Raw genomic sequence first — 17729 nt, forward strand, 5'->3', positions numbered from 1 at the left:
AAGTAGAATAGAGGGGAGGATCTTTTACTCTCCCCGTTAATACTTATGAAATCATCTAGTACAAACCCAAAGTGGTTTTTTTTCGAATTCGAAATGAAAAATCTCAATTTCAATTCTTCCTTTTGTGAATTTCTAATGAAAAATCTCATTTTAGCGTTCAACAAATAGTTTTCTACAATCTTTAGAGTTATACTCTGATGCCGTTATGCAGTATGAGGATGAAAAACTCTTAGCAGCTGGACGTTCTCTAATACCCATCGATGATTTAACACTAAAAGCTAGCGAAAAACTAATGGCCATGCAGGAAGCACAGCAACAGGCAGCAGCAGCTAACGTTAAGGAATTCTGTATACGTGATTTGATATTGGTGGAATTGGTTAATTGGTTTAATACAGAATTTTTCGAATGGATTAATAATATACCGTGTAAAGTTTGTGGCAGTGAGGAAAGCAAATTGAAACGTACACAAACTGAGGGAGAATGTCGGGTGGAAGTTGGCATGTGTTGCGGCCAGGAGACAAAGTTTTATCGTTATAATGATATAGCCCAGTTGTTAGTGTCACGCAAAGGTCGTTGTGGAGAATATGCGAATTGTTTTACGTTCCTATGTCGCTGCTTGGATTTTGAGGCACGCATTGTACACTCCTTATTTGATCATGTCTGGACAGAGGTAAATATAACAAATGTTTTAGTTGAAAATTTTGTTCTATATCTTTACTTTTAGGTATATTCCGAATCACAATTACGTTGGCTGCATATAGATCCTTCCGATAATGTTGTGGATTCACCCTTAATGTATCAACATGGCTGGAAACGTAATATCGATTATGTATTTGCCTATTCCTGTGATGATATACAAGATGTTACTTGGCGCTATTGCAACAATCATAAGGAGACGCTATTAAAAAGACGTTTCTGTACGGAAAATGAATTAATTGAAGCGATTATTGCGATACGTAAAAAAAGACAAATGCATCTAAGTGAAGAGCGCAAAAAGATTTTGAGTCAACGTTGTATGTTGGAATTAATTGAACTTACAGTGGAAAGGTGAGTTCAAGAAATTTTGTATACATTTATAGCTTAATAAACGTTTCCTTTTAATTTTTAAGGCCCCCTACCGAAAATGAATTAAAAGGACGCAGTTCTGGCAGTTTAACATGGCGCCAATCGCGTGGTGAACATAGTTTTAGTAATGTTAGTTTCTTTTTATTTAATTGCTTATTTATTTGTTATAATATTTTTCTGCTTTATAATACAGATACATGTTTTTACCTTAAACGATGAGGAAATTGCTAAAAAACAATTTAACCTGCGCTACTCCTGCTCTAGCGATACCTATGAACGTTATTTAAAAGGTTAGTGTATAACGAAACTTAAAGGTATTTTATTATGATTTATTTTTTATCGCCATTCTTAGATTCTTCAGGTTCAAGCACTCCCATCTCCTCTCACAAAACCTGGCAAAGTTGTCAGTATTCTTCGGAAAATATCTTACGCAAAGTTGAACGAGACTGGAAAATGGTTTATTTGGCAAGACAAGAGGATAGTGATTTTGCTGAAATCGTTTGGAAATTTAATTTTTCCCAAGGTAATCTTAAAGTTAAAAGTTTTAAATTGAATTTAGAAAAGAAAACATTTGGCGAGGGTCAAATTGAAGTGCTATTAAGGGATTGTAAGAATAATGAAATTGTAAATACTTTAGAAAATTGTCAAGAATTTGAAATATGTGCTAAATTATCCGGAGGTAAAGGTGATGTTGCCTGGCAGCATACACAGCTATTTCGTCAATCATTAAGTTCCAATGAATATCCTTTTGATTTACAAATTGAATTGGAGTAAAGTTGTGGGCAGAGAATTATAAGAAAATAAAGGTATTAACTGGCAGAAGTTAAAGTTGTTAAAAATATTTCAATTTTTTCCCCCCGAAATTGCAAATTCTTTCCATTAAAACTCCACTTTCTATTATATTCGTGCAAAAAATTTGCATGACTAATAATTTGAAAAATTCTAGTGCAATATGTATTACTAAAACCATATATTAACGAAACACTAATCTACATATCGCTCATTTGCAATAACATTGTCATAGCTCAAACATTTATTCTTTGGCTCAAACTATTTTGCTGGTTTAAAACAATTTGAAATTAAAAAAATAGCAAATTTAATTTAATATTTATAAAATTTGTGTTATGACTATATTATTGCAAATGTGTAATATTAACAATTATACATACATACCTATTCCATTTCGTTATTTTTAAGATACAAATTTAAATTATGTAATTTATATTTTCCCAAAATAAAAAACAAATGTATTCATATGTATTATAAAAATAAAACATATATATAAAGTTAAGAAAACTAGAAAAAACAGCAACTTTTAAAAAAGTAACGAATTTACTAAAAGCACTGCCTTACCAACACTAAGTATATTTCTCTGTAGTTGCCACTGTCAAGCAACAAATGTTGTTATATATAAAAGCTAATGGTTGTAAAATTAAAATCATAAGTGATCTGGCATCGCTAAAGCGGCCATATGTAATTTGTTTATTTTTTTGCGCAATTACAGTCAGAGACTTGCGCCGATTCGGCTTAAGCCGACTAAGCCTAGCCGCCGAACAAAATGTCAAAGCCGCCGCCGCCGAAAATTTTTCAGCTTAATACTGCTTGAAAATTTCGCCATATTTTGTACAATTTACAGAATACTTTCGCTAAATTTGTGGAATTTTACAATATAAAATTAATTTGTTTTCATTTAAGCAAGTTTTCTTTTATCTAATAATAAGCCGCTCATTGAAATTTGGCCGGTGTAGAACTTTGCTCAACGTTCGATGTATATGCTTCGCCTCAGATATTTTCGTGTTTTCGCGCCTAATTCGAGTCGCTGCTTTGACTTCAAACCAGCTTCGTTGACGTCAACGGAGCTACACCTTTTTACATTGCTGGTATGTCATACCGTAAAGGGCTAGGGTATCGAACATGTGTATTTCAAATGGGAAGTGCAGTTGACGTCAATTCTGCCGACTGCGAAAAGAAATTCTGCTAGAATTTTTCGCGCCAAACTGTTTTCTGCATTTTTTATTTGCCAAAAAAAAATCTGTTGTGTGTGTGCGAAAATCTAAAATGACAGAAATGATATTCTTTAAATAAAAAAAATAATTTTTTACTAAAAATTTAAATTAATAAGATTGTATGCTATACTACTATACCGAGGGTCATTGTACAAAGAAACAGCAAGTGTTGGGTTGAATTTATTTAAATTGTTAATAATTATGATGAAATTTTTTTAAGGCGGGATTTGTTTTCGTTTAATACCCAAAAGTGTTTATCGAAATCTATATTTGGCATATTTGTGAGATCTAGAAGATTAAAAAATGTAAGTAATGGTGTTAATTAATTATTTATTTGTCTATAAGAAAGAGGAGGCATCATGATGGTCTCCTGGAAAAATGCCCACAAGAAAGTGGCAATTGTATACCTCTCTAGTAGCCTAGGCGGGTGGTGGTCGGTCGGCTAGTGGTGACATGGTATATTATCACCTACAGGCAATTGAAGGAAGCTGATTGCCGTATTCAGGGGGTATCTTTGAGATACATACTTATTATTATACCATTGATCTTAGCAGAATCACTACCATACACCCATAATAGAGCGCGATGTTTGTCAGGTGTGCCTTTCAGTGAAGCTCTTGTTGTCTCCAAACACTATGCTGGCCGAATATTTACAAGAAACAATTGTTAAGCCGCCTTTTATACAAATTTATAGCTTTGTAGAGAATGTCTTCACGGACCTAGAGGATATAACCTGGCTAGGTATGTAGATGTTGTTTGGGCAAAATATTGGTACTAACCATTGTGGGCTTAATGTCGACTTTAGGTCCCTTATAGTTGTCACACTATACCAAATAAGCATTCTTGCTGGAATTAAAGTTTAAAACAAGTTTAATTCCAGTCAAACATTCAAATTTCAAGTGTTGAAATACACTTTAATTCAATAGCATTCTCCAGTGAAACGAAACTTGAATTCAAGTCGAACATTACAATGTTTTTACAGTATAATTCAATGCACGAAATCTATATACATAATTACATATATAAAATTCTAACGTTACTGACTGACTGACTGATTCATTATCGTAGAGCCTAAACGGTTTTAGCTAAAGAGCTGAAATTTAGACAAGAGGTTGGTCTCCCACCAAATAGATCCACTTAGACGGGATTTTTGGAAATTCGAATGATTAGGGGGTTAAAAATGGTAAAAACTGGTAAATTCGGTAACCTCATATCTCCTAAACTATAAAAGATACAAAAACAGTTTAAAGCTTATTATCGTCATTCATTTAAAAAATAAGCGGACAGGTGTCTGGTACTTTTTTCAAATTCGGCCCCTTTTGGGGAATAAACGGGTAGAAATTGTAATTTGGTACTTCTTTTGCACCCCATGTATCTTTTAAACCAGAGAACATTCAAAAAATATTTTTGAATCCTTCATAACTTGACGAACAAATAAAAATATGAATTTAGTACTTTTTGGATATTCGGACGTTAAAGGGGTTAAGATTGTACCTATTTTTGGTACTTTTTTATAAAACATTGTTTTTGGTTTATTAACTTATACATATGAATACATAATAACGGGCTCCCAATACGATGTTGCAACTGGTACTTTTTTGACTTAGAACTTAGAAACATGTAATTAAGCACTTGAGAATCTATAAAAGTGGACTTTTTGGTACTTTTTCGTTCTTCAAAAGGTACTTTTTGAGTTTTCTATTTTTCGTTCTTCGACTGGTACTTTTTGAATTTTTTATAATATTGAACCTAGAAACATGAATTTAAGAATGTACAGCCCGGATTAAGTAATAACATATAAAAGGGAACTTTTTGGTACTTTTTCGTTCTTCAAAAGGTATTTTTTGAATTTTCTATAATATTGAACATGGAGTAAGTGAGAACATATAAAACGGGACTTTTTCGTTCTTCAACTTGTACTATTTGGATTTTCTTTTATAATGAACCTAAAAACATAAAACTAAGCAATCAGGGACTTGAGTGAATGAAAATTTAAACTGGAGTATTGCTGGTAATTTTTCGTTTTTTAACTGGTACCTTTTGAATTTTCTAAAATATTGAATATATAAACATAAAATTAAACACGCAGTATCCTAATTGAACGAAAATTTATCTCGCTTACGTCCATTTTGCAAAAAGGGCTCCATATCAATCGAAATCTCTATAGACCCTGCCCCCTTCAATAATTGATTTTAACGTTTTCTACGTACTTAATAATACCATAATAAAACAATTTTTGTTGGAACGAAAATATGTAATGAAATCTTCAGAAAATGACTTAAACGCACATAAATGGCTTTCAAATGTCGATGTCGACGAAATAAACATTTTTAGGAACCGAAACCCACATTTAAGAAAAATAAAATTATGAGGATCGGTCCGCCAATATAACCCTCTTACAGAAAATCAGTTTATAGCTAATACATCATTCCAAAAGTTATCATTATGATAGAATTATAGTAGAATTAAAAAAAATACTTTAAATTATATATATTATTGATCCAAATCCACATTTAAGTCCCTAATCCGAAAAACACTGTGACGTTCTTATTAATCTAATGATCGGACCACTTCCGAAATTTGCTTTTTTACGACATATGATTTGCCTTACTTATTTTAATCATAAAATACCACTAAAATAGCAATAGACTTCCTTTAGAGTTGCGAGTTTTCATACATTCTAATAATGTTTTCAAAGTGAAACTTTTGGAATATTTTTCAATCTCTTTGTGATCCCTTTAAATGATGTTGTTCTGGGAGAACTTTAACATCCATGTAAACATTTTGGGTAATAAACTGGGGGACTACCAATGAGGGGAGCGGAACCTCCCATATGAATTAAATACAAAAATTCGTTTATCTGGGAAACTAATATAACTAAATTCTTCAAATTTTGCACGAACAACTTTAATATTCATCTGAACATTTTGGAGAAAATAGGGTGGACTTTCATCTGGGGGGCTTGGAGCTCCCATATGAATTAAATAGAAAAATTCGTATATCTGAGAAACTATTAGAGCTAGAATCTTCAAATTTTGCTGAAGAACATTTAGAGAATAACGGGCGGACTTTCAATGGGGGGCTTGGCATTTCCCATATGAATTAAATACACAATTTTGTATATCTGGAAACTATTAGATTATTCAAATTTTTCATAGATTAAATTAAAATCTTAATTAACGTTCGGAATAATTGGCGAAATTGCAATAATTTGCGTGGAATATCTCATATGTAACAAATTGTATATCTGGAAAACCATTGTAGTTAGAATCATCAAAATTGTTAAGTAGGTTTCTTATTTATATTGCTTTTAGGGTAGCACAGCACACTGGGTATAGCTAGTAAATAAACAAATAAAATATCTTTGTTTTTACGTTATTGATCATTTTCTTAATGCAAAATTTTTTAGAAACTGATTTTCTGCAAGATGTTTTATATGGAAGATAGGGTTAAATATCGGCAGATCCTAGTAAAACTTGGAGAAAGGATTTGTTTTTAATTTTTAAGAATTTTTTATTCATCCCTGCATAATTTCTCATGCAACTTTTGAGTTTGCTATATTTGCTTCCAAAATCCTACTTTCTGATCTCTCGGATTCCGTTTTTATTTAAAATCGTTGAAAAAATAAAAACTAAACGTAGTTGAAAACTTAGCCGGATTACAGTCGATTTTAAGCCGCCGCCGACATATTTAGTGTCAGTCGCCGACGCCGTTAATATTTGTCGGCGCAGGGCTCTGATTATAGTGTTTATAGTTATTTGTGGCAAATATTTGTTTTATTATTTAAACAATGTAATTAATTGAACTTATTTATAAAAAACAATGGACTGTAATGCAGAACATCACAAACAATACGATTATTGTACCACACGCCTTAAATACCGGCAAGGACGACAGTTAAAAGCAGTAAAGGTAAAATTAATCCGATTTGAACTTGATGAAAAGTTAAAACAATTCCCTTATTTAAGGTCTATACAGTGGCTAATGAATCACAGAATTTGCTTATATTTGGTGTGCCAAAAATCAATCTATTGCAAGAATTAAAACAGCGTCTTCAGAGATTTGGTAAGTTATATTATGTACGCAATGTTACCACAGAAATGTTAGATCGTCAATTGGAATTAGAACAATTTACCGAAGTGTATTTGGCAAAATTTTACAAAATCCATGAGGCGCGTAAATGTAAACGTTTTATGGATGCTAAAGAATTTTATGGTGGTATTTTGCATATATCCTATGCTCCGGAATATGAAACCAAAGAGGAGTTTAAGGATAAATTACAGAAAAGAAAATTGGAAATTGAACGTTCTTTAAAAAGAATAAACTTGGATAATAATAATGAAAAAAGACTGAAGAAAACTGATGATGTACAATAAAGAAAGCATTTTTATTTTTTGATTTTTTTTTTTGTTGTGTAGAAAAACAAATGAAAATATATATTGTTTCGTTAAAACACTATAAATAACAATGTACTATTAGATCATTATGTGTAGGTAAATAGAATTTGTCATTATTACATACAACAAATTTGTTTGTAGCATAAAATTAACGTATTATTAATACATAATTTAAAACTATTTAGTCTTACGCCAGTCATGATACATTGTTAGGAATGGGACACGTTTTTGCCACAAATCCATACCATAGAAAGCCCAAAATCTGTAAAGATATTAAAAGTTTAAATATAAATATTTATATACATATATATTTGAAATAGAAACATACAGTCCAAATATGGCACCTCCCAAATGGGCAGCATGATCGAAGAATTTCCAACCCATTATACAACCTGCTAAATCGATACCCATAATCACCTTAATAGCAGAGCCGGCCGAAAATGTTACCATAGGTAAAAATAATATACTTAATTGTGTATCAGGATATTGGGCACAAACATAAGCTAAAACTGCCATTATAGCGCCAGACTGTAATATATATAAATTAAAATTAAAAAAAATAGAAATTATACCTAGTCGAATTTCTTACCGCTCCTAAAGAAAGTCCAGCTTGTAAAGTAAGTGCCTTATATAGAACACTACTCAAACTTGCTATCACCCCAGCACTTAAATACACAGCCAAAAATTGCTCCTTTCCCAAGGAAAGTATGGCAGCATTAGAGAAACTATGCAAAACATACATGTTTGCAAATAAATGGAACGCAGAATAATGACTAAATGTAGACAAAAACATGGGCCAACAAACAGTACCTAAAAACAAAACAAACAAAAATATTACATAAACAAATACATAAATCCTAAAAAATATATAAAACACTCACGTGCTGCAGGATTTGAGCAAAAATATTTCATCATAGCGCCTCTTAAAGATGGTACTCTCCACAGACCAAATACTAAAACATTGAATGCACAGATAGGTACAAAAACCTTTTCTCCGGGCGCCAACTGATCCCATAGGCGACGTATGTCACGTTTAATATTTTCCCAAGAATCCTCTTGACTTGATTTTTTCCTCAGCCAACCCAATTTAGCTTGTCTTGCCTTTTCCAACATCATGTTACGGGTATTTTCATATTCCAACACCGTAGCTCCCAAAAATGAGCCCAAACTAAACTAAAAGCAAAAAGTTAACTATTACTGTAAACAAAACGCTTAATTTTTATCAAACATACCGCTCCGGTGAAAACTAAAGCCTTAAAAACATTACCAGAAGGCACCGAACCACTAGGCGGTTCGAATGGCTGAAGGGCAGGACGTGATGAATTTTTAGAACGTGCTGAGCTACGTATGGAACGCAGTACCAAACGATGACTTAGAGAGGTTTGTGTATTTGTTGAGTTTAAGCCAACATGATGCAATAATGTACGATTTGTTGTCTGACCCAGTTGTAGTGTAGAGTCCCTAAGTATAAGCAAGTTTTTATTTACTTTTACATTTCATATTTGGTTTATCGATTAAACAAACTTACCTAATCTGCTTGTGCCAAGTGCCTCTTAGCCCCAGGCGTAACAACATAATTCCAACTTAATTTATATACAAATAATCCGTAAAATTTCCTAAATTCTTTGAACTAGAAATACACTCACTATTTTTTTAATTTTTTGACAAGTTGATTTAACGAACAGCTGATTTGAATATGCGTGTTATCATCTTCCTGGTAACAGGGTGACACGTCTAAATATAAATTGTAAAAACACGCTAAATTAAAAAAATATTTTTTTAGAAACTTTAACCTTCAAAGCCTATTTTAAATTTATCCTGTTTTTTTTTTAAGAAATTATAGCAAATTTATATCTTTGACCAAAATAGTCGATATTTAAATAAAGTAGTAATCTATAGTCTAGTATATAGTCTAGTCTATAGTCTAGTATATAGTCTAGTAAATAGTTTAGTCTAGAATATAGTCTAGTCTATAGTCTAATCTATAGTCTGGTCTATAGTCTAGTCTATAGTCTACTCAATAGTCTACTCTATAGTCTAATATATAGTCTAGTCTATAATCTAGTCTATAATCTAGACTATAGTCTAGTCTAGTCTATAGTCTAGTCTAAAGTCTAGTCTATAGTATAGTCTATAGCCTAATCTATAGTCTAGTCTATAGTCTAGTCTGTAGTCTAGCCTATAGTCTAGTCTATAGTCTAGTCTATAGTCTACTCTAGAGTCTACTCTATAGTCTACTCTATAGTCTACTCTATAGTCTACTATAGTCTATAGTCTGGTCTATAGTCTAGTCTATAGTCTAGTCTATAGTCTAGTCTATAGTCTAGTCTATAGTCTACTCAATAGTCTACTCTATAGTCTAATATATAGTCTAGTCTATAGTCTAGTCTATAATCTAGTCTATAATCTAGACTATAGCATAGTCTATAGTCTAGTCTATAGTCTAGTCTAAAGTTTAGTCTATAGTATAGTCTATAGCCTAATCCATAGTCTAGTCTATAGTCTAGTCTATAGTCTACTCTATAGTCTAATATATAGTCTAGTCTATAGTCTAGTCTATAATCTAGTCTATAATCTAAACTGTAGTCTAGTCTATAGTCTAGTCTATAGTCTAGTCTATAGTCTAGTCTATAGTCTAGTCTATAGTCTAGTCTATAGTCTAGTCTATAGTCTAGTCTAAAGTCTAGTCTATAGTGTGGTCTATAGTCTAGTCTATAGACTAGTCTATAGTCTGGTCTATAGTCTAGTCTATAGTCTAGTCTATAGTCTAGTTTATAGTCTAGTCTGTAGTCTACTCAGTAGTCTACTCTATAGTCTAGGCTATAATTTAGTCTATAGTCTAGTCTATAGTCTGTTCTATATTCTAGTCTATAGTCTGGTCTATATAGTCTACTCTATAGTCTAGGCTATAATTTAGCCTATAGTCTAGTCTATAGTCTGGTCTATAGTCTAGTCTATAGTCTGATCTATAGTCTAGTCTATAGTCTGGTCTATAGTCTAGTCTGTAGTCTAGTCTATAGTCTAGTCTATAGTCTGGTCTATAGTCTAGTCTATAGTCTAGTCTATAGTCTGGTCTATAGTCTAGTCTTTAGTGTAGTCTATAGTCTAGTCTATAGTCTAGTCTTTAGTGTAGTCTATAGTCTAATCTATAGTCTAGTCTATAGTCTACTCAATGTCTACTCTATAGTCTAGGCTATAATTTAGTCTTGGTCTAGCCTATAGTCTGGTCTATAGTCTGGTCTATAGTCTAGGCTATAGTCTGGTCTATAGTCTAGTCTATGGTCTGGTCTATAGTCTAGTCTATGGTCTGGTCTCTAGTCTAGTCCATAGTCTGGTCTCTAGTCTAGTCTATAGTCTGGTTTCTAGTCTAGTCTATAGTCTAGTCTATAGTCTAGTCTATAGTCTAGTCTATAGTCTAGTCTATAGTCTAGTCTATAGTCTAGTCTATAGTCTAGTCTATAGTCTAGTCTATAGTCTAGTCTATAGTCTAGTCTATAGTCTAGTCTATAGTCTAGTCTATAGTCTAGTCTATAGTCTAGTCTATAGTCTAGTCTATAGTCTAGTCTATAGTCTAGTCTGTAGTCTAGTCTGTAGTCAAGTCTATAGTTTAGTCTGTAGTCTAGTCTATAGTCTAGTCTGTAGTCTGGTCTGTAGTCTAGTTTATAGCTTAGTCTGTAGTCTAGTCTATAGTCTAGTCTGTAGTCTAGTCTATAGTCTAGTCTGTAGTCTAGTCTAGTCTATAGTCTAGTCTATAGTCTAGTCTATAGTCTAGTCTATAGTATAGTCTAAAGTCTAGTCTATAGTCTAGTCTATAGTCTAGTCTATAGTATAGTCTTTAGTCTAGTCTATAGTCTAGTCTTTAGTCTAGTCTATAATGTAGTCTTTAGTCTAGCTTATAGTCTGGTCTATACTATAGTCTAGTCTATAGTCTAGTCTATAATCTAGTCTATAATCTGGTCTATAATGTAGTCTTTAGTCTAGCTTATAGTCTAGTCTATAGTCAAATCTGTGGTCCAGTATGTATATAACCTAGTTTATCGGAAAATTAGTTTAGTACTTTCTAACCTTAAAAGTTCTATTTATAACTTACACCACTATAGTGGAGAGGGTATTATGCGTTTATGCTGATGTTTGTAACACCCAAAAATATTGGTCCTACATCCTCCGCACGCTACAGATTGCAATTTTCAAGATAATATGATGAAATTTGTTAAGTGTTGTAGAATCTATACAAAAATCCGCAAATCTTGGTTTAGTTTAAGTGATACTGCCGATTTTACTAATGATCCAGCCTCATTAGACCCTAGCAATCATACAAAATCCCTTTCTGAAAATTACTTGAAAGTGAAGCGCTGCACAGTGGGGCAGAATGGAAATTTTTTGGAAATAAATCTGGCATTTCTAAACGGCTGATCCGATCGGGATAAAATTTGGTGTGAGCGTAGCCAAGGAGTATTCGAGTTTAAGTTTTGAAGATGAACCCTGCAGATGCCCCAGGGACGGCGCTGTGGCGGCTTAAAGTAGGGTACCTACGACATGTAAAATTTTTAAACTCGTGCCATTTTTTTGTTTTTCACCCAAATACATTTTTTTTATATTTTGTGAAAGCGCTCGACGAGATCTTGAAAAAACATGCTTGGACATACTACTTATCTCTTATAATATCCGAGTTATAGGCATATAAAAATTTAGTGATACAAAATTTACCATACCTTGGTCCGCCTTTTTTTGAATACCGGGCGTAATTTTGGACCAAATGGACTCAATGTTAGTTAGACAACAAAATTTCCAATAATATACAAAAAATTTCAGATCAATATTGTTTACAGATCCAAAGATATACGTTTTTTAATTTAAAAATTCAAAAAATTTTAGATTTTTGCCATTTTTTTGCCAAAAATGTGTCTTAACTCTTTTATTAATAAAATAAAATTTTTATTAAGAACATATAACAATTTTATAGTTTTCTAAAAGGTATCTTTACGCAGAACGCTTTGGCGTAAAAAACTTGTCCTATTTTTTGAAAATGTTGCCACTGCGTCCTTCCGAATATGACCTATTTTTTATCAAAACTTCAACTTTGGGCGACATGTTCTAAAATCCCAAAGCTGGGATCAGAAAACTGAAAGCAGTTTTGGAAACCTCAATATGTTTTCTATTTACTCCAAAAGTATTTTCCCAGCCCTGAAAGAAATGTGGACCCTATGGGCAAAAAAGTAAAAAATCCCATTTTTGGGATTTTCATTCCTATTTTTGGGAATTGCGGGATGCCCTTTGACCTTTTCAATTTTTTTTTTGCATATTCTTATTTGAAATGACAAATTTAACAAGCGTTGAAAATTTCATTGAGTTTTGTTCATAAATAAAGATTTTGTCATATATTACATATTTGTTTAATTTCTAAAACTATGATTTATATCAAAATTTTAATAGGATCGCAGATAGCTACAACTATTTAGTCCATATTTATCCCTTAATATCATTTTTTAGTTAGATATGGAAATTCTCGACCCTTTACAAAAAATTTCAAGCCAATATCTCAATTACATTCAAAAATATGTTCATTTAAACCTGTGTCCTTTAATTTCATCTTTTTCATATTTTAGTATTAAGTATGACAGAACATACATTTGGTGTTGAATAAAATATTTGGACAATTTTTAAAAATTATTTAGTTAATTATTTTATTATAATATTGTATATAAAATAAAAAAATTATAATTTTATTATGAGCCTCGCACAACAACACCTAAATCACCCCACACAAATTACCTTTCCCGCCCACCGAAATATAAAACACAATTTAATACAATATCATCAGTTAGTATAATAGCTTTTTTTATTTGAACTGTTTATCTTAAACATAATACAATTAATTCTTACAACCTACTTATATAGTTAATTCCTAACACTACTTATTTTCTATAAAATAATCTGTCATATCGGTATACATATCCAGAAGGTAATATAAGTCCTTTAAATCTTCCTTGTTTTGAGATGATAGAGTTTCATAACAAATCCATCTTTTTCGCATAGTTGAAAGAACAGGATCAGAAGATAGAAGTAAACTATTAAAAATATCTTCATTCTGTGATTGCCTGGAGCATTTTCTTGAGCTGAATAGTTGAACATGCTTAAAATCTCGATTCCTCGCTTCCTGGGCTTCTTCTGTTAACTCTCCAAGTGGAAGAATATTCGATTCAATTATTATTTGACCATGACACAATACTTTGTGTACTGTTGGTGTTAGTTCCCTCCATGGATACAGAGATACAAGTAATTTAGAAATTTCAGATGTGTATTCCCCAAATCGATTTTCATTAATTTTATGTTTACTATTCAGTGCCATTAAAATAGTTTTAACTCTTCGAAGCAACTCCTTGTCGATTCCAGTTATTTTTGAAGTAATTTCAAAATCACGAAAAAACCTTCTCGACGTATTACCGTCATTTGTACTACCGCAACTTGAAAGTGGTTTGTCGATGTTTAATCCCATCTGAACTTTAAATTCTTCTTGGATTATGCTTTTTTCCGCAGCTCTCAGTTCTTTCAATTCTTCATTATTTTTTGTTGATTTAGTAGGATAGTTTGTTTTTTTTTCCTGGATCGCCTTGTATGATGGTAATATATTGTGTCCTTTTTCATGCAGAGCTTTTCTTAATATTTGGTACTTATTTCGACTGAGACCCAGTTCCAACATAAGCGCTATTGCTTCCTCTTCAGTAAAATTTGATTATGATGTTGGAGTTGGTATACTTTCCACAATTCGCTTAAGTCGTTTTGGTGATGCATTAGGAAGAATAGTTGCAATATGTACGACATCCATATGTTGGTTTTCCTTTTTCAGCATTTCGTTAAATGTATCAGCAATTTCCTCATTTGAGATTGAAAAAAGTTTTTGTGTGACCCTCTTTTTTTTTACCTTGAACATAAGTCTTCGTATGACTTGCAAGGCGCTCCTGTTGAGGTGTTGTAAGTTGAGATTTCCGTAGTAGTTTCCATCCAACTACAAAATTTTAATCGAAATTTCTTTTGATTTCCATCCACAGACTTACTTTTTACATCAAAAAGTTTTAAAAAGTTTTCAATTTTTGATATGCCTGTTTTGTCTACTTTTCTACTATATGTAGTTTTTATATAATTTGAAATGTCTTCAATTCTTTCTGGCCCTTTTGAAGATATACTCCATAAAACGGAACACAACTCTTCGTACTTTAATGTAATCTTCATTGTAGATTTATTAAATATGGTACTTAAAATCTGAGAAGTTTACTTATATACCAATTCTTGTCATTTCCGATACAGGTATTCCAAAGTAAAAAATTACGAATTGTCTACCTATTAACATTTAGGACTATATTACTATAACCTGTAATTCAGTCATTGATATTTCTTATTAGTGAATGAATCGAAATTATCATTACCTGTATATTTTTACCTACATGATCATAAACGAAACAGAACGAAATGATCTGTCGAAAAAATTTAGGTAAAAAATGGTTATAAATTTTTGAAAATTCAAGCATAATAGGACCTTTCAATTATAAGGATAAGCAAACAAATAGAAAATAGGTAAATATAAGATTTAAATATGTGCTGTCATACTTAATACTAAAATATGAAAAAGATGAAATTAAAGGACACAGGTTTAAATGAACATATTTTTGAATGTAATTGACTAAATTGTTGTAGCTATCTGCGATCCTATTAAAATTTTGATATAAATCATAGTTTTAGAAATTAAACAAATATGTAATATATGACAAAATCTTTATTTATGAACAAAACTCAATGAAATTTTCAACGCTTGTTAAATTTGTCATTTCAAATAAGAATATGCAAAAAAAAATTGAAAAGGTCAAAGGGCATCCCGCAATTCCCAAAAATAGGAATGAAAATCCCAAAAATGGGATTTTTTACTTTTTTGCCCATAGGGTCCACATTTCTTTCAGGGCTGGGAAAATACTTTTGGAGTAAATAGAAAACATATTGAGGTTTCCAAAACTGCTTTCAGTTTTCTGATCCCAGCTTTGGGATTTTAGAACATGTCGCCCAAAGTTGAAGTTTTGACAAAAAATAGGTCATATTCGGAAGGACGCAGTGGCAACATTTTCAAAAAATAGGACAAGTATTTTACGCCAAAGCGTTCTGCGTAAAGATACCTTTTAGAAAACTATAAAATTGTTATATGTTCTTAATAAAAATTTTATTTTATTAATAAAAGAGTTAAGACACATTTTTGGCAAAAAAACGCCAAAAATCTAAAATTTTTTGAATTTTTAAATTAAAAAACGTATATTTTTGGATCTGTAAACGATATTGATCTGAAATTTTTTGTATATTATTGGAAATTTTGTTGTCTAACTAACTAAAATTGAGTCCATTTGGTCCAAAATTACGCCCGGTATTCAAAAAAAGGCGGATCAAGGTATGGTAAATTTTGTATCACTAAATTTTTAAATGCCTATAACTCGGATATTATAAGAGATAAGTAGTATGTCCAAGCATGTTTTTTCAAGATCTCGTCGAGCGCTTTCACAAAATATAAAAATCTTTGTATTTGGGTGAAAAACAAAAAAATGGCACGAGTTTAAAAATTTTACATGTCGTAGGTACCCTACTTTGAGCCGCCACAGCGCCGTCCCTGGGGCATCTGCAGGGTTCATCTTCAAAACTTAAACTCGAATACTCCTTGGCTTCGCTCACGCCAAATTTTATCCCGATCGGATCAGCCGTTTAGAAATGCCAGATTTATTTCCAAAAAATTTCCATTCTGCCCCACTGTGCGCTGTATCTTAAAAATTATCACACATATTTACCTTTTCTTCCTTTCACACACCAAAACTCAAGTAAATATTTAAGTTTTTTTAAGTTTTTTTTTTATTTTTTTTTTTTGATAATTAAGAAACTGTAATTTCAATAAACTTAAATAATTTATCAATCTTCTCCTCCAATTAGTTTTTTTTTTGTTTTTTTTTTTTAATTCATGAAAAAATTATGTTTAATTCACAATTAAGTGAATTGAATTTGTTATTTTATACATTTATCATTTTTTTGGTTTTGGTTTTATATTATAATAAAATATGATTTTATTTTATATAAATTATTATTTTTTTAGTATTATTGTTATAAATTGTTTTATTTATCATCGTGTGTTTTTTGTTGTTGTATGGACAATTATATTCTTTTATGCATAATACATTTTTTTAACTCATTTTTTTTTTAAGTAAAAAACATTAGAGTTTCTGCGTGAAAAGTAAGAAAGTATTGTTGTTTGGATTTTTTTTCTGTCTCACATAAAAATGTATATTGACTTACAAGCAATTTATATTTTATATAATTATTTTTTTAATTAATTTATTAGCGTTTTTTTTTAATTTTTATCATTTTTTGGTTTTTTTGATTTTATGGCTTTTTTTTGGTTTTTTTGTTTTTGCGGTGTAAAAATGTAGTGTACAAATTTATTTTAATTAAGGGAAGTCATGTTTTGCTGATTTTGAATATATTTTTATTTGAAAATAGAAATCAAAATTTAAAAAAATAAATAAAACTTATAGGACAATAAGTTAACGAAGGCTGTGTTATGTATTGAGAAAGAAGAATAAAAAAACTGAAAAAAAAGATATTTGTGCAACATTTCCATTTAGTTAGTAGTTTAAAATTTAACATAAAAATATACATACATTGATTTTATTTTTATTAGAAAAAGTATCATTTAACATTTACTTACCATTTATTTTAAAAAAAAGAAATAGTTTAAAATCACCAGATAGTTTAAACCATTTTAAAATAACCTTTTGAGTTATTTTATAAATAATTTCTTTTAAATATTTTTGCTGTTGTATATCATTGGAAACCTGTACTTTAGCTTGTTTTAGCTCTATATATATGTTTTTCATCTTCCTGTGGTTGTTTTCATTTAATATACATATATATTAAACATTTATTTATTTATTTATACACCCAACATTAATGATTGTTTTTAATTATACAGACATTTAAAGGATTTGTTTGACAAAACATTCAATATTTATTGTATACATCAAGAATTTCTATAAAGTTCTTCTTACATTTTTAGTTGTATGTTGTATTTGGGTTTCTTTTGTTCTTTTTATAACTATACAAGGTTTTTTTTCAATATTTGTCGGTTTTATTTTGTTCTTGTTTGATGGAGAAGTAAATGAAACGCTAAAAGTTTTGTAAACATAACTTCACATATTCCCAGGTAATAGAATATTTCCCAGGTAAAAATAATTGAAAA

At 30.9% G+C, this 17729-nt stretch overlaps 3 protein-coding genes across 3 annotated transcripts in view; 2 read left to right on the top strand and 1 right to left on the bottom strand.

The window, feature by feature from the left end:
- LOC119610670 (peptide-N(4)-(N-acetyl-beta-glucosaminyl)asparagine amidase) overlaps window positions 1–2324 on the top strand; it is a 3285-nt gene extending 961 nt beyond the window's left edge. Inside the window, exons 3-7 of the mRNA XM_037965988.1 lie at window positions 155–670; window positions 725–1047; window positions 1110–1194; window positions 1259–1355; window positions 1418–2324. Of these exons, the coding sequence (XP_037821916.1) occupies window positions 155–670; window positions 725–1047; window positions 1110–1194; window positions 1259–1355; window positions 1418–1839 (1443 nt within the window). The 3' untranslated portion in view covers window positions 1840–2324. The remainder of the gene's footprint in view (window positions 1–154; window positions 671–724; window positions 1048–1109; window positions 1195–1258; window positions 1356–1417) is intronic.
- Window positions 2325–6795: 4471 nt separating this feature from the next.
- LOC119610673 (RNA-binding protein 48) lies at window positions 6796–7504 on the top strand. The gene is made up of 2 exons (XM_037965998.1): window positions 6796–6983; window positions 7040–7504. Exons 1-2 carry the CDS (start codon window positions 6894–6896, stop codon window positions 7445–7447), a joined length of 498 nt encoding a protein of 165 aa, XP_037821926.1. The 5' UTR covers window positions 6796–6893; the 3' UTR covers window positions 7448–7504.
- On the bottom strand, window positions 7432–9173 carry LOC119610671 (presenilins-associated rhomboid-like protein, mitochondrial). Its single transcript, XM_037965989.1, has 6 exons — window positions 8997–9173; window positions 8701–8929; window positions 8350–8641; window positions 8058–8278; window positions 7797–7996; window positions 7432–7730 (listed from the first exon to the last, which is right to left on the bottom strand). Exons 1-6 carry the CDS (start codon window positions 9041–9043, stop codon window positions 7646–7648), a joined length of 1074 nt encoding a protein of 357 aa, XP_037821917.1. The 5' UTR covers window positions 9044–9173; the 3' UTR covers window positions 7432–7645.
- Window positions 9174–17729: the final 8556 nt, after the last annotated feature.

Source organism: Lucilia sericata, unplaced genomic scaffold (assembly GCF_015586225.1).
Source record: "Lucilia sericata isolate MDLA Ls3-8-SP2 unplaced genomic scaffold, ASM1558622v1 Contig001261F_arrow, whole genome shotgun sequence".
NCBI classification, from domain to species: Eukaryota; Metazoa; Arthropoda; class Insecta; order Diptera; family Calliphoridae; genus Lucilia; species Lucilia sericata.